The sequence below is a fragment of the Coregonus clupeaformis genome, chromosome 20 (assembly GCF_020615455.1).
Source record: "Coregonus clupeaformis isolate EN_2021a chromosome 20, ASM2061545v1, whole genome shotgun sequence".
In the NCBI taxonomy this organism is placed as follows: domain Eukaryota; kingdom Metazoa; phylum Chordata; class Actinopteri; order Salmoniformes; family Salmonidae; genus Coregonus; species Coregonus clupeaformis.
The window spans coordinates 58807923-58831882 of NC_059211.1; the positions used below are offsets into that span (position 1 = coordinate 58807923).

At 46.0% G+C, this 23960-nt stretch overlaps 1 protein-coding gene across 1 annotated transcript in view; it reads right to left on the reverse strand.

Moving 5' to 3' along the window:
* The window catches only part of LOC123481445 (carboxyl-terminal PDZ ligand of neuronal nitric oxide synthase protein-like), a gene marked incomplete at its 5' end in the record, with an annotated part of 47481 nt that extends 23896 nt beyond the window's left edge, over window positions 1–23585 (reverse strand). Inside the window, 1 exon segment of the mRNA XM_045205595.1 lies at window positions 23550–23585. Within this exon segment, the coding sequence (XP_045061530.1) occupies window positions 23550–23585 (36 nt within the window).
* Window positions 23586–23960: the final 375 nt, after the last annotated feature.

The window sequence follows — 23960 nt, forward strand, 5'->3', positions numbered from 1 at the left end:
GTATTACTAGCCAGAGCTTAGATTCAACCTCTTTTGTTAAGCTTCATTCCAAGGGGAGGCAGAGTGGCATTGGATGTAGGGCTGGCATAATTACTATATAATCGTGTAACTGACGATTATGGATAAAGAAAAATTGTATGTGTGTGGATCGCGGTTAAGTCAGTTTCCGCTGTAACATGGACTCTATAAAACGTGATGAGACTTTGTTGCTCCTTGCAGAAACAAGCAAGGTGTTGTAGCAAACAAGTATTTTGATGCATAGGTAACCCCCCCTCCCTGCAGCAGCAGCACATGCAGTCAGAAAATGTGAGTCTTTAAAAAATGTTTTACAAAATAATTACTATTCAAACGATTATAACGGTGACAGCGGTCATTTGGCTGACCAATAACCATCATCCAAAATTCTATGACAGTCACAGCCCTAATTGGATGTGCTGCATATTTTACCACATACATTGAATGAGAGGGGCAAATTGGGAAATTAGCCAGGTTAACACCACTACTCTTAGTGCCATGGGATCTTCAGTGACATCCCATCCAAAAGACAGCACCCTACACAGGGCAATGTCCCCAATCACTGCCAGGGTACTGGGATATTTTTAGACCAGAGAAAAGAGTGCCTCCTACTGGCCCTCCAACACCACTTCCAGCAGCATCTGGTCTCCCATCCAGGGACCGACTAGACCAATCCTGCTTAACTTCAGAGGCAAGCCAGCAGTGGGATGCAGGGTGGTATGCTGCTGGCATATTTCCTGACAAGACAAGCAATGAAGATATTGCAAAGAAAAAGGCCCATCGATATGTGAATGGTTGACAATGAGTGCTACTGTGGTATTTCTAACTTGACATTGAGCGAGCGCTTCTACTTCAAACTTTGTGATGGTTTATATAGGAACACTTCTGCTGTGGTTTTCTTACTTCAAGGAGCATTATGAATACAAAGGGCTATTTCTGGCTTGGTATACAGCCCATGACTCTAAAGCACTGCATTAATTTCTCACATCAAGGAGAATGGAGCATGAATAGAGTCATGAGGCTGTAGCTAGAGAGTCTGAAGCTCTCTGATTCTGTCTTTCAATTTAACAAGATTATATTATTCTGTTTCATCATACATGTACCATAGCTACAAAAATTCTGTAACCAAGGTAATGCTACTGTGACGATTAGAATTCATCCAAACAAAAAACTGTGGATAGATGGCAGCATTCATGCAAAACCAACGCATTTAACCACGGCAAGGTGACTGGGTACATGGACATGTACAAACAGACCAGCTACGACCTCCGTAAGGCTCTCAAAGAGGCAAAACAACAATAAAGTGTAGTCGCAATTCAATGGCTCAGACACGAGACGCATGTGGCAGGGACTCCAGACAATCACAGGTTATAAAGGGAAAGCCAGCCACGTCGCGGACACTGACGCCTCGCTCCCAGACAACCTTAACACCTTCTTCGCCCGCTTTGAGGAAAACAACACTGAGCCGGCAACATAGGCCCCCGTCGCTCACGTGGTCTGTGTGTTCCTGATCTCCCTGGCAGACATGAGTAAGACATTCAAGCGTGTTAAGGATCATATCACCACCACTTTACCAGACACCCTAGACCCACTACAATTTGCATACCGTCCCAACAGATCCACAGACGACGGAATTGCAATTGCACTGCACACTGCGCTATCTCACCTGGACAAGACAAATACATACAGTGGGGAGAACAAGTATTTGATACACTGCCAATTTTGCAGATTTTCCTATTTACAAAGCATGTAGAGGTCTGTAATTTTTATCATAGGTACACTTCAACTGTGAGAGACGGAATCTAAAACAAAAATCCAGAAAATCACATTGTATGATTTTTAAGTAATTAATTAGCTTTTTATTGCATGACATAAGTATTTGATACATCAGAAAAGCAGAACTTAATATTTGGTACAGAAACCTTTGTTTGCAATTACAGAGATCATATGTTTCCTGTAGGTCTTGACCAGGTTTGCACACACTGCAGCAGGGATTTTGGCCCACTCCTCCATACAGACCGTCTCCAGATCCTTCAGGTTTCGGGGCTGTCGCTGGGCAATACGGACTTTCAGCTCCCTCCAAAGATTTTCTATTGGGTTCAGGTCTGGAGACTGGCTAGGCCACTCCAGGACCTTGAGATGCTTCTTACGGAGCCACTCCTTAGTTGCCCTGGCTGTGTGTTTCGGGTCATTGTCATGCTGGAAGACCCAGCCACAACCCACCTTCAATGCTCTTACTGAGGGAAGGAGGTTGTTGGCCAAGATCTCGCGATACATGGCCCCATCCATCCTCCCCTCAATACGGTGCAGTCGTCCTGTCCCCTTTGCAGAAAAGCATCCCTAAAGAATGATGTTTCCACCTCCATGCTTCACGGTTGGGATGGTGTTCTTGGGGTTGTACTCATCCTTCTTCTTCCTCCAAACACAGCGAGTGGAGTTTAGACCAAAAAGCTCTATTTTTGTCTCATCAGACCACATGATCTTCTCCCATTCCTCCTCTGGATCATCCAGATGGTCATTGGCAAACTTCAGACGGGCCTGGACATGCGCTGGCTTGAGCAGGGGGACCTTGCGTGCGCTGCAGGATTTTAATCAATGACGGCGTAGTATGTTACTAATGGTTTTCTTTGAGACTGTGGTCCCAGCTCTCTTCAGGTCATTGACCAGGTCCTGTCGTGTAGTTCTGGGCTGATCCCTCACCTTCCTCATGATCATTGATGCCCCACGAGGTGAGATCTTGCATGGAGCCCCAGACCGAGGGTGATTGACCGTCATCTTGAACTTCTTCCATTTTCTAATAATTGCGCCAACAGTTGTTTCCTTCTCACCAAGCTGCTTGCCTATTGTCCTGTAGCCCATCCCAGCCTTGTGCAGGTTTACAATTTTATCCCTGATGTCCTTACACAGTTCTCTGGTCTTGGCCATTGTGGAGAGGTTGGAGTCTGTTTGATTGAGTGTGTGGACAGGTGTCTTTTATACAGGTAACGAGTTCAAACAGGTGCAGTTAATACAGGTAATGAGTGGAGAACAGGAGGGCTTCTTAAAGAAAAACTAACAGGTCTGTGAGAGACGGAATTCTTACTGGTTGGTAGGTGATCAAATACTTATGTCATGCAATAAAATGCAAATTAATTACTTAAAAATCATACAATGTGATTTTCTGGATTTTTGTTTTAGATTCCATCTCTCACAGGTGAAGTGTACCTATGATAACAATTACAGACCTCTACATGCTTTGTAAGTAGGAAAACCTGCAAAATCGGCAGTGTATCAAATACTTGTTCTCCCCACTGTATGTAAGAATGCTGTTCATCGACTACAGCTCAGCCTTCAACACCATAGTGCCCTCCAAGCTTATCACTAAGCTCAGGGTCCTGGGTCTGAACCCCTCCCTGTGCAACTGGGTCCTAAACTTCCTGATGAAGGTAGGCAACAACACCTCCACCACACAGATACTCAACACGGGGGCCCCACAGCGGTGTGTGCTCAGTCCCCCTCCTGTACTCCCTGTTCAACCATGACTACGTGGCCACACACGTCTCCAACTCAATCATCAAGTTTCCTGACGACACAACAGTGGTAGGCCTGAGTACCAACAATGACGAGACAGCCTTCAGGGTAGAGGTGAGAGCCCTGGCGGAGTGATGCCAGGGAAAATAACCTCAATGTCAACAAAATGAAGGAGCTGATCGTGGACTACAGTAGAGAGAGCACACCCACATCCACATCGACAGAGCCGCAGTGGAGAGGGTCAAAAGCTTCAAGTTCCTGAAATGGTCCCTTCACGCCGATAGCGCAGTGAAGAAGGCGCAAGAACAGCGCCGGAAGAAGATGGCTGCCGTTTTACAGCCCTCTAACCAATTGTACTATTATGTGTGTTTTTCCGCGTTATTTGTAATTTATTTTGTACATAATGTTTCTGCCATTGTCTCTTATAACCAAAGAGAGCTTCTGGATATCAGGACAGCGATTACTCACCTCGCATTGGACGAAGACTCTTTCTTCAACGAGGCGTTCGCGAAGGATATTCTACAGACACCCAACAAGGCCCAGATCCCCGTCATTCGCGTGAGGAAGAGACGGAGATATCGTGGACGCAGATCCGGGTGCCTTGTAAGGATCCGACGGCGAACGAGTAAACTGCCTCTCCCATCAATCCTATTAGCCAACGTTCAATCTTTTGAGAATAAAATTGACGATTTAAGATTACGGTTATCCTACCAACGGGACATTAAAAACTGTAATATCTTATGTTTCACGGAGTCGTGGCTGAACGACAACAATGACAACATTCAGCTAGCAGGCTATACGCTACATCGGCAGGACAGAACGTCTGACTCTGGTAAGACAAGGGCGGCGGTCTGTGTATATTTGTAAACAACAGCTGGTGCACAAAATCAAATACTAAGGAAGTCTCGAGGTTTTGCTCGCCTGAGGTAGAGTATCTTATGATAAGCTGTAGACCACACTATTTACCAAGAGAGTTTTCATCTATATTTTTCATAGCTGTCTATTTACCACCACAAACCAATGCTGGCATTAAGATTGCACTGAATGAGTTGTACAAGGCCATTAATCAACAGGAAAACGCTCATCCAGATGCAGCGCTCCTAGTAGCCGGGGACTTTAATGCAGGGAAACTTAAATCCGTTCTACCTCATTTCTACCAGCATGTTAAATGTGCAACCAGAGGGGAAAAAACTCTAGACCACCTTTACTCCACACACAGAGACGCATACAAAGCTCTCCCTCGCCCTCCATTTGGCAAATCTGACCATAACTCTATCCTCCTGATTCCTGCTTATAAGCAAAAACTGAAGCAGGAAGCACCAGTGATTCGGCTAATAAAAAAGTGGTCAGATGACGCAGATGCTAAGCTACAGGACTGTTTTGCTAGCACAGACTGGAACATGTTCCGGGATTCTTCAGACAGCATTGAGGAGTACACCACATCAGTCACTGGCTTCATCAATAAGTGCATCGATGATGTCGTCCCCACAGTGACCGTACGTACATACCCCAACCAGAAGCCATGGATTACAGGAAACATCCGCACTGAGCTAAAGGGTAGAGCTGCCGCTTTCAAGGAACGGGACTCTAACCCGGACGCTTATAAGAAATCCCGCTATGACCTCCGACGAACCATCAAACAGGCAAAGAGTCAATACAGGTCTAAGATTGAATCATACTACACTGGCTCTGACGCTCGTCGGATGTGGCAGGGCTTGAAAACTATTACAGACTACAAAGGGAAGCACAGCCGCGAGCTGCCCAGTGACACAAGCCTACCAGACGAGGCTAAACCACTTCTATGCTCGCTTCAAGGCAAGCAACACTGAAGCATGCATGAGAGCACCAGCTGTTCCGGACGACTATGTGATCACGCTCTCCGTAGCCGATGTGAGTAAGACTTTTAAGCAGGTCAACATTCACAAGGCCGCAGGGCCAGACGGATTACCAGGACGTGTACTCCGAGCATGTGCTGACCAACTGGCAAGTGTCTTCACTGACATTTTCAACATGACCCTGACTGAGTCTGTAATACCAACATGTTTCAAGCAGACCACCATAGTCCCCGTGCCCAAGAACTCTAAGATAACCTGCCTAAATGACTACCGACCCGTAGCACTGACGTCTGTAGCCATGAAGTTCTTTGAAAGACTGGTCATGGCTCACATCAACAGCATAATCCCAGAAACCCTAGACCCACTCCAATTTGCATACCGCCCCAACAGATCCACAGATGATGCAATCTCTATCGCACTCCACACTGCCCTTTCCCACCTGGACAAGAGGAACACCTACGTGAGAATGCTATTCATTGACTACAGCTCAGCATTCAACACCATAGTGCCCTCTAAGCTCATCACTAAGCTAAGGATCCTGGGACTAAACACCTCCCTCTGCAACTGGATCCTGGACTTCCTGACGGGCCGCCCCCAGGTGGTAAGGGTAGGTAACAACACATCTGCCACACTGATCCTCAACACGGGGGCCCCTCAGGGGTGCGTGCTCAGTCCCCCTCCTGTACTCTCTGTTCACCCATGACTGCATGGCCAGGCACGACTCCAACACCATCATTAAGTTTGCCGACGACACAACAGTGGTAGGCCTGATCACCGACAACGATGAGACAGCCTATAGGGGAGGAGGTCAGAGATCTGGCCGTGTGGTGCCAGGACAACAACCTCTCCCTCAACGTGACCAAGACAAAGGAGATGATTGTGGACTACAGGAAAAAAAAGAGGACTGAGCACGCCCCCATTCTCATCGACGGGGCTGTAGTGGAACAGGTTGAGAGCTTCAAGTTCCTTGGTGTCCACATCACCAATGAACTATCATGGTCCAAACACACCAAGACAGTCGTGAAGAGGGCACGACAAAGCCTATTCCCCCTCAGGAGACTAAAAAGATTTGGCATGGGTCCTCAGATCCTCAAAAAATTCTACAGCTGCACCATCGAGAGCATCCTGACTGGTTGCATCACCGCCTGGTATGGCAACTGCTTGGCCTCTGACCGCAAGGCACTACAGAGGGTGGTGCGTACGGCCCAGTACATCACTGGGGCAAAGCTCCCTGCCATCCAGGACCTCTATACCAGGCGGTGTCAGAGGAAGGCCCTCAAAATTGTCAAAGACTCCAGCCACCCTAGTCATAGACTGTTCTCTCTGCTACCGCACGGCAAGCGGTACCGGAGTGCCAAGTCTAGGTCCAAAAGACTTCTCAACAGCTTCTACCCCCAAGCCATAAGACTCCTGAACAGCTAATCATGGCTACCCGGACTATTTGCACTGCCCCCCCACCCCATCCTTTTTACGCTGCTGCTACTCTGTTAAGTATTTATGCATAGTCACTTTAACTCTACCCACATGTACATATTACCTCAACTACCTCAACTAGCCGGTGCCCCCGCACATTGACTATGCAACGGTACCCCCCTGTATATATAGCCTCCCTACTGTCACTTTATTTTACTGTATATATAGCCTCCCTACTGTCACTTTATTTTACTTCTGCTCTTTTTTTTCTCAACACTTTTTTGTTGTTGTTTTATTCTTACTTTTTTTGTTTAAAATAAATGCACTGTTGGTTAAGGGCTGTAAGTAAGCATTTCACTGTAATGTCTGCACCTGTTGTATTCGGCGCATGTGACCAATAAAATTTGATTTGATTTGATTTTGATTTTGAAGAATACATTTGGCTTGGCCCCTACAAACCTCACAATCTTCTACAGATGCACCATCGAGAGCATTCTGTCAGGATGTATCACCGCCTGGTACGGCAACTGCACCGCCCGCAACTGCAGGGCTCTCCAGATGGTGGTGCGGGCCCAGAGCATTACCGGGGGCACAATGCCTGCCCTCCAGGAAAACTACAGCACCTGGTGTTACAGGACGGCCAAGATGATCATCAAGGACCAAAGCCACCCGAGCCACGGCCTGTACACCCCGCTATCATCTAGAAAGTGGAGACAGTACAGGTGCATCAAAGCTGGGATGAGAGACTGATAAACAACTTCTATCATTAAGTTTGCTGACGACACAACAGTGGTAGGCCTGATCACAGCCTATAGGGAGGAGGTCAGAGACCTGGCAGTGTGGTGCCAGGACAACAACCTCTCCCTCAACGTGAGCAAGACAAAGGAGCTGATCGTGGATTACAGGAAAAGGAGGGCCGAACACTCCCCCATTCACATCGACGGGGCTGTAGTGGAACGGGTTGAGAGTTTCAAGTTCCTTGGTGTCCACATCACCAACAAACTATCATGGTCCAAACACACCAAGACAGTCGTGAAGAGGGCACAGCAACGCCTTTTCCCCCTAAGGAGACTGAAAATATTTGGCATGGGTCCCCAGATCCTCAAAAAGTTATACAGCTGCACCATCGAGAGCATCCTGACCGGTTGCATCGACGCCTGGTATGGCAACTGCTTGGCATCCGACCGTAAGGCTCTACAGAGGGCAGTGCATACGGCCCACTACATCACTGGGGCCAAGCTTCCTGCCATCCAGGACCTACAGTGGGGAGAACAAGTATTTGATACACTGCCGATTTTGCAGGTTTTCCTACTTACAAAGCATGTAGAGGTCTGTAATTTTTATCATAGGTACACTTCAACTGTGAGAGACGGAATCTAAAACAAAAATCCTGAAAATAACATTGTATGATTTTTAAGTAATTAATTTGCATTTTATTGCATGACATGAGTATTTGATACATCAGAAAAGCAGAACTTAATATTTGGTACAGAATCCTTTGTTTGCAATTACAGAAATCATATGTTTCCTGTAGGTCTTGACCAGGTTTGCACACACTGCAGCAGGGATTTTGGCCCACTCCTCCATACAGACCTTCTCCAGATCCTTCAGGTTTCGGGGCTGTCGCTGGGCAATACGGACTTTCAGCTCCCTCCAAAGATGTTCTATTGGGTTCAGGTCTGGAGACTGGCTAGGCCACTCCAGGACCTTGAGATGCTTCTTACGGAGCCACTCCTTAGTTGCCCTGGCTGTGTGTTTCGGGTCGTTGTCATGCTGGAAGACCCAGCCACAACCCACCTTCAATGCTCTTACTGAGGGAAGGAGGTTGTTGGCCAAGATCTCGCGATACATGGCCCCATCCATCCTCCCCTCAATACGGTGCAGTCGTCCTGTCCCCTTTGCAGAAAAGCATCTCTAAAGAATGATGTTTCCACCTCCATGCTTCACGGTTGGGATGGTGTTCTTGGGGTTGTACTCATCCTTCTTCTTCCTCCAAACACGGCGAGTGGAGTTTAGACCAAAAAGCTCTATTTTTGTCTCATCAGACCACATGATCTTCTCCCATTCCTCCTCTGGATCATCCAGATGGTCATTGGCAAACTTCAGACGGGCCTGGACATGCGCTGGCTTGAGCAGGGGGACCTTGCGTGCGCTGCAGGATTTTAATCAATGACGGCGTAGTATGTTACTAATGGTTTTCTTTGAGACTGTGGTCCCAGCTCTCTTCAGGTCATTGACCAGGTCCTGTCGTGTAGTTCTGGGCTGATCCCTCACCTTCCTCATGATCATTGATGCCCCAGAGAATGATTTATTTCAGCTTTTATTTATTTCATCACATTCCCAGTGGGTCAGAAGTTTACATACACTCAATTAGTATTTGGTAGCATTGCCTTTAAATTGTTTAACTTGGGTCAAACGTTTCGGGTAGCCTTCCACAAGCTTCCCACAATAAGTTGGGTGAATTCTGGCCCATTCCTCCTGACAGAGCTGGTTTTACTGAGTCAGGTTTGTAGGCATCCTTGCTCGCACACGCTTTTTCAGTTCTGCCCACACATTTTCTATAGGATTGAGGTCGGGGCTTTGTGATGGCCACTCCAATACCTTGACTTTGTTGTCCTTAAGCCATTTTGCCACAACTTTGGAAGTATGCTTGGGGTCGTTGTCCATTTGAAAGACCAAGCTTTAACTTCCTGACTGATGTCTTGAGATGTTGCTTCAATATATCCACATAATTTTCCTTCCTCATGATGCCATCTATTTTGTGCAGTGCACCAGTCCCTCCTGCAGCAAAGCACCCCCACAGCATGATGCTGCCACCCCCGTGCTTCACGGTTGGGATGGTGTTCTTCAGCTTGCAAGCCGCCCCCCTTTTCCTCCAAACATAACGATGGTCATTATGGCCAAACAGTTCTATTTTTGTTTAATCAGACCAGATTACATTTCTCCAAAAAGTACGATCTTTGTCCCCATGTGCAGTTGCAAACCGTAGTCTGGCTTTTTTATGGCGGTTTTGGAGCAGTGGCTTCTTCCTTGCTGAGCGGCCTTTCAGGTTATGTCGATATAGGACTCGTTTTACTGTGGATATAGATACTTTGTACCTATTTCCTCCAGCATCTTCACAAGGTCCTTTGCTGTTGTTCTGGGATTGATTTGCACTTTTCACACCAAAGTACGTTCATCTCTAGGAGACAGAACGCGTCTCCTTCCTGAGCGGTATGACGGCTGCGTGGTCCCATGGTGTTTATACTTGCGTACTATTGTTTGAACAGATTAACGTGGTACCTTCAGGCATTTTTTTCTGAGGTCTTGGCTGATTTATTTTGATTTTACAATGATGTCAAGCAAAGAGGCACTGAGTTTGAAGGTAGGCCTTGAAATACATCCACAGGTACACCTCCAATTGACTCAAATTGATGTCAATTAGCCTATCAGAAGCTTCTAAAGCCATGACACAATTTTCTGGAATTTTCCAAGCTGTTTAAAGGCACAGTCAATTTAGTGTATGTAAACTTCTGACTCACTGGAATTGTGATACAGTGAACTATAAGTGAAATAATCTGTCTGTAAACAATTGTTGGAAAAATGACTTGTGTCATGCACAAAGTAGATGTCCTAACCAACTTGCCAAAACTATAGTTTGTTAACAAGACATTTGTGTAGTGGTTGAATAACAAGTTTTAATTACTCCAACCTAAGTGTATGTAAACTTCCGACTTCAACTGTATATACTCTATTCTAGTCATGGCTCATCGTAGATGACTACTGCTTCTGTACACACCTTTTCTATTCATATACAGTATTTATATTCCGGATTCTGACATTGCTCGTTCTGATATCGCTCATTCTGATGTGTCTTAACTTCTTGTTCTTTTTTTAGTTTAGGATTATGTGTGTATTGTTATTGTATTGCTAGATATTGCTGCACTGTTGGAAACATAAGCATTTCGCTGCCGCTGCGATAACACCTGCAAAACATCTGTGTGCGCGACCAATAAACGTTGATTTCATTTGAACGCGGATGTATAGCTGTCTATCATCATTGGTGATGTAATAACTGTAAAGACAAACAGTTGATGGTGATGGAATGGGAAAAACAGCTGAAGGACTTTGTGTCTAATAAGAAGCCTCTGAACCATACAGACACAAGATGGAGCCACTCTTCAACCCCACACCCTCCCCTCTTCCGCTTAGTGTACTCTCCCTTTATTCTCTCCCCATCTCCCCCTTCACTCTCCTCTCTCCCCCTAGCTCTTCTCATCCTCACCCCCCATCCACCCCTGGACGGTGTGACAGACTCCATCCTAGCTGGAGGGGTGCTCTCATCTTATCTACCAACATAGACAGGGCTCTAACTCCTCTAGCTCCACAATGAGATAGGGTGCAGGCCAGCCAACAGGCTTTTAGCCAGCCTGCCAGCTTAGTGGAGTCTGCCACTAGCACAGTCAGTGTAGTCAGCTCAGCTATCCCCATTGAGACCGTGTCTGTGCCTCGATCTAGGTTGAGCAAAACTAAACATGGCGGTGGTCGCCTTAGCAATCTCACTGGAATAAAGACCTCCTCCGTTCCTGTCATTATTGAAAGAGATTGTGATATCTCACATCTCAAAATAGGGCTACTTAATGTTAGATCCCTCACTTCCAAGGCAGTTATGGTCAATGAACTAATCACTGATCATAATCTTGATGTGATTGGCCTGACTGAAACATGGCTTAAGCCTGATTCATTTACTGTATTAAATGAGGCCTCTCCTTCTAGTTACACTAGTGACCATATCCCCCGCGCATCCCGCAAAGGCGGAGGTGTTGCTAACATTTACGATAGCAAATGTATAAATGTACCCCTCCAAAAATGACTGCGTTTTCGTCTTTTGAGCTTCTAGTCATGAAATCTATGCAGCCTACTCAATCACTTTTTATAGCTACTGTTTACAGGCCTCCTGGGCTGTATACAGAGTTCCTCACTGAGTTCCATGAATTCCTATCGGACCTTGTAGTCATGGCAGATAATATTCTAATTTTTGGTGACTTTAATATTCATATGGAAAAGTCCACAGACCCACTTCAAAAGGCTTTCAGAGCCATCATCGACTCAGTGGGTTTTGTCTAACATGTCTCCGGACCTACTCATTGCCACAGTCATACCCTGGATCTAGTTTTGTCCCGTGGAATAAATATTGTGGATCTAAATGTTTTTCCTCATAACCCTGGACTATCGGACCACCATCTTATTATGTTTACAATCGCAACAAATAATCTGTTCAGACCCCAACCAAGGACCATCAAAAGCCATGCTATAAATTCTCAGACAACCCAAAGATTCCTAGAGGCCCTTCCAGACTCCCTCCAACTACTCAAGGACATCGGAGTACAAAAATCAGTTAACGACCTAACTGAGGATCTACATTTAACCTTGCGTAATACCCTAGATGCAGTGGCACCCCTAAAAACAAAAAACATTTGTCACAAGAAACTAGCTCCCCGGTATACAGAAAAGACCAGAGGCCTGAAGCAAGCATTCAGAAAATTGGAACGTAAATGGCGCTCCACCAAACTGGAAGTCTTCCTACTAGCTTGGAAACAAAGTACAGAGCAATATTGAAGAGCCCTCACTGCTGCTCGATCATCCTATTTTTCCAACCTAATTGAGGAGAATAAGAACAATCCAAAATGTATATTTGATACTGTCGCAAAGCTAACTAAAAAGCAGCATTCCCCAAGAGAGGATGCCTTTCACTTCAGCAGTGATGAATTCATGAACTTCTTCGACAAAAAGATCATGATCATTAGAAAGCAAATTACGGACTCCACTTTGAATCTGCGTATTTCTCCAAAGATCAGTTGTCCTGAGTCTGCACAAAACTGCCAGGACCTAGGATCAATGGAGACACTCAAGTTTTTTAATCCTATATCTCTTGACACATTCATGAAAATAGTAATGGCCTCTAAACCTTCAAGCTGCATACTGGACCCTATTCCAACTAAACTACTGAAAGAGCTACATCCTGTGCTTGGCCCTCCTATGTTGAACATAATAAATGGCTCCCTATCCACTGGATGTGTACAAAACTCACTAAAAGTCGCAGTAATAAAGCCTCTCTTGAAAATGCCAAACCTTGACCCAGAAAATGTAAAAAACTATTAGCCTATATCGAATCTCCCATTCCTCTCAATTTTTTTGAAAAAAGCTGTTGTGCATCAACTCACTGCCTTCCTGAAGACAAAAAATGTATACGAAACGCTTCAGTCTGGTTTTAGACCCCATCATAGCACTGAGACCGCACTCGTGAAGGTGGTAAATTATATTTTAATGGCGTTAGACCAAGGCTCTACATCTGTCCTCGTGCTCCTATACCTTAGTGCTGGTTTTGACACCATCGATCACCACATTCTTTTGGAGAGATTGGAAACCTTAATTGGTCTACATGGACAAGTTCTTGCCTGGTTTAGATCTTATCTGTCGGAAAGATATCAGTTAGTCTCTGTGGATGGTTTGTCCTCTGACAAATCAATTGTACGTTTCGGTGAGATGCTAGTTCTAGGTCCCAAGAAACAAAGTGATCTTCTGTTGGATCTGACAATTAATGTTGATGGTTGTACAGTCGTCTCAAAGAAAACTGTGAAGGACCTCGGCGTTACTCTGGACCCTGATCTCTCTTTTGATGAACATATCAAGAATATTTCAAGGACAGCTTTTTTCCATCTTCGTAACATTGCAAAAATCAGAAAGTTTTTGTCCAGAAATGTTACATAAAAGCTAATCCATGCTTTTGTCACTTCTAGATTAGAATACTTCAATGCTCTACTCTCCGGCTACCCGGATAAAGCACTAAATAAACTTTGGTTAGTGCTAAACACGGCTGCTAGAATCTTGACTAGAACCACAAAATTTGATCATATTACTCCAGTGCTAGCCTCTCTATACGGGCTTCCTGTTAAGGCTAGGGCTGATTTCAAGGTTTTACTGCTAACCTACAAAGCATTACATGGGCTTGCTCCTACCTATATCTCAGAGTTGGTCCTACCGTACATACCTACACGTACGCTATGGTCACAAGACGCAGGCCTCCTTATTGTCCCTAGAATTTCTAAGCAAACAGCTGGAGGCAGGGCTTTCTCCTATAGAGCTAAATTTTTATGGAATGGTCTGCCTATGTGAGAGACGCAGACTCAGTCTCGACCTTTAAGTCTTTACTGAAGACTAATCTCTTCAGTAGGTCCTATGATTGAGTGTAGTCTGGCCCAGGGGTGCGAAGGTGAACGGAAAGTCACTTGAGCGACAAACCGCTCTTGCTGTCTCTGCCTGGCCGGTTCCTGTCTCTCCATTGGGATTCTCTGCCTCTGACCCTATTACGGGGGCTGAGTCACTGGCTTACTGGTGCTTTCCATGCCGTCCCTAGGAGGGGTGCATCACTTGAGTGGGTTGAGTCACTGACGTGATCTTCCTGTCCGAGTTGTTGCTCCCTCAAGCTTGTGCAGTGGATGAGATCTTCGTGGGCTATACTCAGCCTTGTCTCAGGGTAGTAGGTTGGTGGTCTGTTGATATCCCTCTGGTGGTGTGGGGGCTGTGCTTTGGCAAAGTGGGTGGGGTTATTATCCTGCCTGGTTGGCCCTGTCCGGGGGTATCGTCGGACGGGGCCACAGTGTCTCCCGACACCCCCGTCTCAGCCTCCAGTATCTATGCTGCAATAGTCTATGTGCCGGGGGGCTAGCGTCAGTCTGTTATATCTGGTGTTATTCTCCTGTCTTATCCAGTGTCCTGTGTGAATTTAAGTATGCTCCCTCTAATTCTCTCTCTCTCCCTCTCTCCCTCCCATCCCGGAGGACCTGAGCCCTAGGACCATGCCTCAGAACTACCTGGCCTGATGACTCCTTGCTGTCCCCAGTCCACCTGTCCACCAGGTTCCACTCTTCTGCCTGCGGCTATGGAACCCGGACCTGTTCACCGGACGTGCTACCTTGTCCCGGACCTGCTGTTTTCAACTCTCTCTCTCTACCGCACCTGCTATTTCAACCTCTAAATGCCCGGCTATGAAAAGCCAAGTGACATTTACTCCTGATGTACTGACCTGTTGCAACCTCTTCAACCACTGTGATTATTATTTGACCCTGCTGGTCATCAATGAACGTTTGAACATCTTGGAGAAAGATCTGGCCTTAATGGCAATGTACTGTTATAATCTCCACCCGGCACAGCCAGAAGGGGACTGGCCACCCCTCAGAGCCTGGTTCCTCTCTAGGTTTCTTCCTAGGTTTCTGCCTTTCTAGGGAGTTTCTCCTAGCCATCGCGCTTCTACATCTGCATTGCTTGCTGTTTGGGGTTTTAGGCTGGGTTTCTGTATAGCACTTTGTGACATCTTCTGATGTAAAAAGGGCTTCATAAATAACATTTGATTGATTGATTGTTTTGAGAGAGGGTAAAAGACAGATCAGATTCCATCATCACTCCACTTAGCGACAAATGGCAGTGATCTAGCCTCCATTAGTACATCACCCTCAGAGTTCATCTGTAAATCCAGACAGTCTAACGGCGCTGTCAGGGTAATATACTGCCGTACGACACCGCAAGCACTGCCAGGACACAACATGAGATATGGGGGCCGAGGTTCGTGACTCTGAGAAGAAGACATGCTGTACTGATAAAAGTGTGAAAGCTAAACTGAGTTTAATCCGACAGGTCTTGGAGAAGGAAGGTGTCACATTTGTCCAAGACGTGACTTTTGAAGTCCTGTGAGACACGCTGCAAAAACGCTGCTCTGTGGTGATGGTGAATGCAGCCTGAATAATAACACAGAGCACAGAGAGACTGTATGTGTCTCTGTGTGTGAGATAATTGAGAGATAGAGATGAATGCAGAGAGGGAGATAGACAGACATGTTCTTATCAACACCTTACAGCATTTTCTGCAAATTTAATCAAAGAAACAGTAATTAAATGCTTTGAAGCAGAGTTTGGTTTGATGACACGGGATTCCACAGGTAATCATTTCTGGGACTGGAGGCAGTGAGGGTACAGAAATAATGCAACATAGATGGCTCAATAATTACAGTCTCTAATGAACTGTAACAGACTAAAACGTAGTTGAACTTCCAGTGACACCTGCAAGTCTGGATTAGCAAACAGCCTAAGTGCACCCGTTGAAAAGGGTTTCGGGGGGGAAAATCCCTCCACCCTAAAACGTTCCTTCTCAATCAACGACTTAGTGTTGAGGTGACGTTCCTACAAGAACCAGAGGATGTACAACTCTATTACCACCCAGTTCAGGATTATCCTCATGTAGTTTATGCAGCCAGGCAGAGAGAGACAGAGTGTGTGTGTGTGTGTGTGTGTGTGTGTGTGTGTGTGTGTGTGTGTGTGTGTGTGTGTGTGTGTGTGTGTGTGTGTGTGTGTGTGTGTGTGTGTGTGAGCTAACTTCCAGCAGGGTATGAATTATACTGAACAAAAATATAAATGCAACAATTTTTATTTATTTTATCTTTATTTAACTAGGCAAGTCAGTTAAGAACAAATTCGTATTTACAATGATGGCCTACACCGGCCAAACCCGGACAACGCTGGGCCAATTGTGCGCTGCCCTATGGGACTCCCAATCACGGCCGGTTGTGATACAGCCTGGAATCAAACCAGGGGGTCTGTAGTGACGCCTCAAGCACTGAGATGCAGTGCCTTAGACCGCTGCGCCACTCGGGAGCCCATTTTACTGAGTTACAGTTCATGTAAGGAAATCAGTCAATTTAAATAAATTAGGCCCTAATCTATGGATTTCACATGACTGGGAATACAGATATGCATATGTTGGTCAAAGATACCTTTAAAAAAAAAGTAGGGCCGTGGATCAGAAAACCAGTCAGTATCTGTGACCACCATTTGCCTCATGCAGTGCGAAACCTCTCCTTTGCATCGAGTTGGTCAGACTGTTGATTATGGTATGTGGAATGTTGTCCCACTCCTCTTCAATGGCTGTGCAAAGTTGCAGGATATTGGCGGGAACTGGAACATGCTGTTGTACACGTTGATCCAGAGCATCCCAAACGTGCTCAATGGGTGACATGTCTGGTGAGTATGCAGGCCATGGAAGAACTGGGACATTTTCAGCTTCCAAGAATTGTGTACAGATCCTTGCGACATGGGGCCGTGCATTATCATGCTGAAATATGAGGTGATGGCGGCGGATGAATGGCACGACAATGGGCTTCAGGATCTCGTCACGGTATCTCTGTGCATTCAAATTGCCATCAATAACATGCAATTGTGTTCGTTGTCCTTAGCTTATGCCTACCCATACCGTAACCCCACCGCCACCATGGGGCACTCTGTTCACAACGTTGACATCAGCAAACCGCTCACCCACACGTGGCCATACACATGGTCTGCGGTTGTGTGGCCGGTTGGACGTACTGCCAAATTCTCTAAAAAGATGATGGAGGTGGCTTATGGTAGATAAATTAACATATACAGTGGGGAGAACAAGTATTTGATACACAGCCGATTTTTCAGGTTTTCCTACTTACAAAGCATGTAGAGGTCTGTAATTTTTATCATAGGTACACTTCAACTGTGAGAGACGGAATCTAAAAAAAATCCAGAAAATCACATTGTATGATTTTTAAGTAAATAATTTGCATTTTATTGGATGACATAAGTATTTGATACATCAGAAAAGCAGAACTTAATATTTGGTACAGAAACCTTTGTTTGCAATTACAGAGATCATACGTTTCCTGTAGGTCTTGACCAGGTTTGCACACACTGCAGCAGGGATTTTGGCCCACTCCTCAATACAGACCTTCTCCAGATCCTTCAGGTTTCAGGGCTGTCGCTGGGCAATACGGACTTTCAGCTCCCTCCAAAGATTTTCTATTGGGTTCAGGTCTGGAGACTGGCTAGGCCACTCCAGGACCTTGAGATGCTTCTTACGGAGCCACTCCTTAGTTGCCCTGGCTGTGTGTTTCGGGTCGTTGTCATGCTGGAAGACCCAGCCACGACCCATCTTCAATGCTCTTACTGAGGGAAGGAGGTTGTTGGCCAAGATCTCGCAATAGATGGCCCCATCCATCCTCCCCTCAATACGGTGCAGTCGTCCTGTCCCCTTTGCAGAAAAGCATTCCCAAAGAATGATGTTTCCACCTCCATGCTTCACGGTTGGGATGGTGTTCTTGGGGTTGTACTCATCCTTCTTCTTCCTCCAAACACGGCGAGTGGAGTTTAGACCAAAAAGCTCTATTTTTGTCTCATCATACCACATGACCTTCTCCCATTCCTCCTCTGGATCATCCAGATGGTCATTGGCAAACATCAGACAGGCCTGGACATGCGCTGGCTTGAGCAGGGGACCTTGCGTGCGCTGCAGGATTTTTAATCCCATGACGGCGTAGTGTGTTACTAATGGTTTTCTTTGAGACTGTGGTCCCAGCTCTCTTCAGGTCATTGACCAGGTCCTGCCGTGTAGTTCTGGGCTGATCCCTCACCTTCCTCATGATCATTGATGCCCCACGAGGTGAGATCTTGCATGGAGCCCCAGACCGAGGGTGATTGACCGTCATCTTGAACTTCTTCCATTTTCTAATAATTGCATTAACAGTTGTTGCCTTCTCACCAAGCTGCTTGCCTATTGTCCTGTAGCCCATCCCAGCCTTGTGCAGGTCTACAATTTTATCCCTGATGTCCTTGCACAGCCTCTCTGGTCTTGGCCATTGTGGAGAGGTTGGAGTCTGTTTGATTGAGTGTGTGGACAGTGTCTTTTATACAGGTAACGAGTTCAAACAGGTGCAGTTAATACAGGTAATGAGTGGTGAACAGGAGGGCTTCTTAAAGAAAAACTAACAGGTCTGTGAGAGCCGGAATTCTTACTGGTTGGTAGGTGATCAAATACTTATGTCATGCAATAAAATGCAAATTAATTACTTAAAAATCATACAATATGATTTTCTGGATTTTTGTTTTAGATTCCATCTCTCACAGTTGAAGTGTACCTATGATAAAAATGTACAGACCTCTACATGCTTTGTAAGTAGGAAAACCTGCAAAATCGGCAGTGTATCAAATACTTGTTCTCCCCACTGTATTATCTGGCAATAGCTCTGGTGGACATTCCTGCAGTCAGCATGCCATTTGTGGCATTCTGTTGTGTGACAAAACTGCACATTTTAGAGTGGCTTTTATTGTCCCCCAGCACAAGATGCTCCAGTGTAATGATCATGCTGTTAAATCAGCTTCTTGATAGGCCACACCTGTCACATGGAAGGATTATCTTGGCAAAGGAGAAATGCTTACTAGCAGGGATGTAAACACATTTGTGAACAAAATCTGAGAGAAATAAGCTTTTTGTGCGTTTGGAAAATTTCTGGGATCTTTTATTTCCTCTCATGAAATATGGGACCAACACTTTACATGCTGCGTTTATATTTGAGTTCAGTGTAGGTTCTGCTCTGCAGTGTAAGAGTCTCATTAAACACAAGTATTCACACTTCACTGATTAAGTTAATAATTATTCTCTCCTCCTCTCCCTCTCTCATCCTTTCCTCTTCTTCTCTCCTTTCAACTCTAAATGATTGTGATAAGTGTGAGTTTTCCCCGGACTGAGCTAACTTCTAACTTTCTCAGCTACCGTCAGCACTTTGGTTAGAAGTCCTTTCAGTCTCAGAGAGTTGGCGTTGTACCAACCTAACTGGGCCGATCGCTATTCGCTCTCCTGGCCCTCCCTCTGAGACTAAAGAGAAGTTATATGCTTGACCCACCTTGACACCTGATTGGCGGAGATCAAATATTTTCTTCCTGACTGTCTGTTGCACAAAGTCAATAGTGACATCATCACCCTCTCAGGGCGATTGACTGACTGGACTGGCAGACAGGGAGTTAGAGGGGTGCTTTCAATCAGGTCCAGCTAACCCGGGTACCCAGTCTCACACACACGCAAGAAAGTACAGACACACACACACAGGCACATGCGCACACACACATGCACACACGACACACACACACTCTGGCCTTCAGAACTAGACTTCCACAAGGCAGTCACATCCTCCTCTGCTTCACTGGCTCTGACGCCGTCGGATGTGGCAGGGCTTGAAAACTATTACAGACTACAAGGGAAGCACAGCCGCGAGCTGCCCAGTGACACAAGCCTACCAGGCAAGCTAAACCACTTGCATGCTCGCCGAGGCAAAGCAACACTGAAGCATGCATGAGAGCACCAGCTGTTCGGATGACTATGTGATCACGCTCTCCGTAGCCGATGTGAGTAAGACTTTTAAGCAGGTCAACATTCACAAGGCCGCAGGGCCAGAGCGGATTACCAGGGACGTGTACTCCGAGCATGTGCTGACCAACTGGCAAGTGTCTTCACTGACATTTTCAACATGTCCCTGACTGAGTCTGTAATACCAACATGTTTCAAGCAGACCACCATAGTCCCTGTGCCCCAGGACTCTAAGATAACCTGCCTAAATGACTACCGACCCGTAGCACTGACGTCTGTAGCCATGAAGTGCTTTGAAAGGCTGGTCATGGCTCATCAACAGCATTATCCCAGAAACCTAGACCCACTCCAATTTGCATACCGCCCCAACAGATCCACAGATGATGCAATCTCTATTGCACTCCACACTGCCCTTTCCCACCTGGACAAGAGGAACACCTACGTGAGAATGCTTTTCATTGACTACAGCTCAGCATTCAACACCATAGTGCCCTCTAAGCTCATCACTAAGCTAAGGATCCTGGGACTAAACACCTCCCTCTGCAACTGGATCCTGGAATTCCTGACGGGCCGCCCCCAGGTGGTAAGGGTAGGTAACAACACATCTGCCACACTGATCCTCAACCACGGGGGCCCCTCAGGGTGCGTGCTCAGTCCCTCCTGTATCTCTGTTCACCCATGACTGCATGGCCAGGCACGACTCCAACACCATCATTAAGTTTGCCACCGACACAACAGTGGTAGGCCTGATCACCGATACACGATGAGAAAGCCTATAGGGGAGGAGGTCAGAGACCTGGCCGTGTGGTGCCAGGACAACAACCTCTCCCTCAACGTGACCAAGACAAAGGAGATGATTGTGGACTACAGGAAAAAAAAAGAGGACAGAGCACGCCCCCATTCTCATCGCGGGCTGTAGTGGAACAGGTTGAGAGCTTCAAGTTCCTTGGTGTCCACATCACCAACGAACTATCATGGTCCAAACACACCAAGACAGTCGGAAGAGGCACGACAAAGCCTATTCCCCCTCAGGAGACTGAAAAAGATTTGGCATGGGTCCTCAGATCCTCAAAAAATTATACAGCTGCACCATCGAGAGCATCCTGACTGGTTGCATCACCGCCTGGTATGGCAACTGCTTGGCCTCCGACCGCAAGGCACTACAGAGGTAGTGCGTGGCTCAGTACATCACTGGGGCCAAGCTTCCTGCCATCCAGGACTCTATACCAGGCGGTGTCAGAGGAAGGCCCTCAAAATTGTCAAGAGACTCCAGCCACCTAGTCATAGACTGTTCTCTCTGCTACGCATCGGCAACGGTCCCGAGTGCCAAGTCTAGGTCCAAAAGACTTCTCAACAGCTTCTACCCCCTAGCCATAAGACTCTGAACAGCTAATCATGGCTACGACGACTATTTCTGCCCCCCACCCCATCCTTTTTTACGCTGCGCTACTCTGTTAATTATTTATGCATAGTCACTTTAACTCTACCCACATGTCATATTACTTCAACTACCTCAACTAGCCGGTGCATTGACTCTGCACGGTACCCTGTTATATAGCCTCCCTACTGTTATTTTATGCTCTTTTTTTCTCAACACTTTCTTTGTTGTTGTTTTATTTTTTCTTTTTTGTTAAAATAAATGCACTGTTGGTTAAGGGCTGTAAGTAAGCATTTCACTGTGATGTCTGCACCTATTTGTATTCGGCGCATGTGACCAATACAATTTGATTTGATTTGATTCACTTACTTTCCCAAATGTTGTGTTTCCTACAGCTTATTATTGTCTTCTTTTTTAACCTCAGAGTGGGTTTTTTATTTTCCTTACTCATCAAGGACCAGTTGAAACTAGCTGTGGGCAAAGTCTTAATGCCCACGGCACGGCAGGCAGGCAGCAGGAACTGATGGGTTTATCCATGCCTATGCAGTGAGCTGGGGTTTGGACAGACAGATAAGCAGGATAAGGCCAGACTCCTTAGCTCAGTTGGACTGCCTCTAATGCTCTCATGGCCCCCGAGTGTAAAGCTTACACTTTCACCAGTAAGACAATACAAACAGCAATTAGCCAATAACAACAAGAGGAGGCCGCACTAATCATTACTTAATAGGCCTACATCGGTTGGAAGGGAGGAGAGGGAGGGAGGTTGGTTATTCCCCCTGTCCCCGTCCAGCGTTGAGCTGTGTGAAATTGTGTGTGTGTGTGTGTGTTTGGGTTATTTCCTGTCCATGTCTTGTATTTGTAAAATTATCTCTTTCAACATCAAAAACATTGTGTCTGTGGTTTGATCTGACAAGGCAGGGCTTTCCCCAGGGAACCACGGCCCAAAACGCTGCTGGAGAGATAAATAAACTAACATCACAGGCCTCAGATTAAGTAGAGGGTGACATAAGAGTGTGCGTGTGACATCACATCAAAAGTGACACTGCCGTCACTCACGGGAAAACGGCAGAGGGACTGCCTTGATTTTCTGTGTGGTCCGTGTGTGAGATGTGTGTGTGTGCACTTTATGTGTGTGTGTACGTAAACTATCCATACAGTAATGGAACTGTTATGTAGTTTATGCCTACTGTTTTGACCTCTCTGTATAGGCCCTCAGAGGAAGAGTGTGACCTCAGTTATACAACTTCGGTACAGGCAATGACAGGACAGCTACATCAGGCCTCCTGGAATATTGAAACACATCAAAGCGATCAGCAACAGGGACACTTTGGGTTCAACTGCTTCAATTAGGACAGGTAGTTATGTGTGTGTGTATGTGTGTTCAAGCAGTTTGAGGTAAATAAAGGGAGCTCAGTTGTGTGAAATTGCGGCCTTTGGTCTCCAGGCTTGTTGCTAACTCGCTGACAGTGTGTGGGTTTTGTGTTGTGTAAGTGTGTGTGTGTTCAGATAGTTGTGTATAAATAGGGGGAAATAGGGGAGCTTCGCTAACTGGCTGCAGTGTGAACCTGTGTGTGTGTGTGTGTTTGTTGTGTGTGTGTGTGTGTTAATTCCACACAGATGAGTGTGTGAGTGGGTGTATGACTAAGCGTCTGACTAGGTCACTGAAAACAAATCTGACTTTATTCAATAGTAACCCAACTGTAACCTTTCTATTTTCCTGTTATCTACAGTGATACACTGTAAAGGTGACAGTGGTTCAACATGCATGTTGCTATTAATCATGTTTTGTTAATACTGATGTACAGTACATGCATTAATTCCTCTTTTTCTGCTGTGAGTAATTGGTATTACGTGCTACTGTGTGTGTGTGTGTGTGTGTGTGTGTGTGTGTGTGTGTGTGTGTGTGTGTTCGTTTGTGTGTGTAGGAGAGCTAGTGTTAAAGTCACACAAGATAAGGTTGACATGATTCATAAAGGTTAATATTAGCAAGTGAAGAGCTGCAGACAAACAAGATGGTAGGTAGGAGGAACCACACACAAACACACAGTACACCGGGGCAAGGTTAAAAAACACCATTTGTTATGGTAATGACCATCTCACTGTAGTTCAAACAACAAGACCTCCTCACCCATCCACAGTACTACAAACACCATCTGCTTAACATACACAACGTGTGTGTGTGTGTGTGTGTGTCTCAGTCCTACCTGTGCCACAGCTACATGTGTCTGTTGCTGTTGTTGTGTAGTTGTTGCTGTGAGCAGTTGGATCTGGTGGTGGACTGACAGGGTGCTGGGAGGCAGATACCCGATAGCGACGGCAGCATCCTGGGGACGCCAGCAGCAGAGGCCTCCTCTGGAACCTGCTGGAGGAGAGGATAGGTAATGATGGATTGATTTTGAGAGAGGGAGACATCAAACAAGGAGAGAGAGGATGGAAGATGGGAAGGAGGAGTATGGAGAAAGACAAACAAAGAGAGAGAGAAAGTCAGAGAAAGTGACATATTGATGTTCATATTCGAATGTGTCCTTTGCAAGTGTGCAGTGTACATGTGATAAGCAGAGCGGAGTAAAACAGAGGCATGGCTGAACAGGCCCCTAAGAGAAAGGAAAACTCAT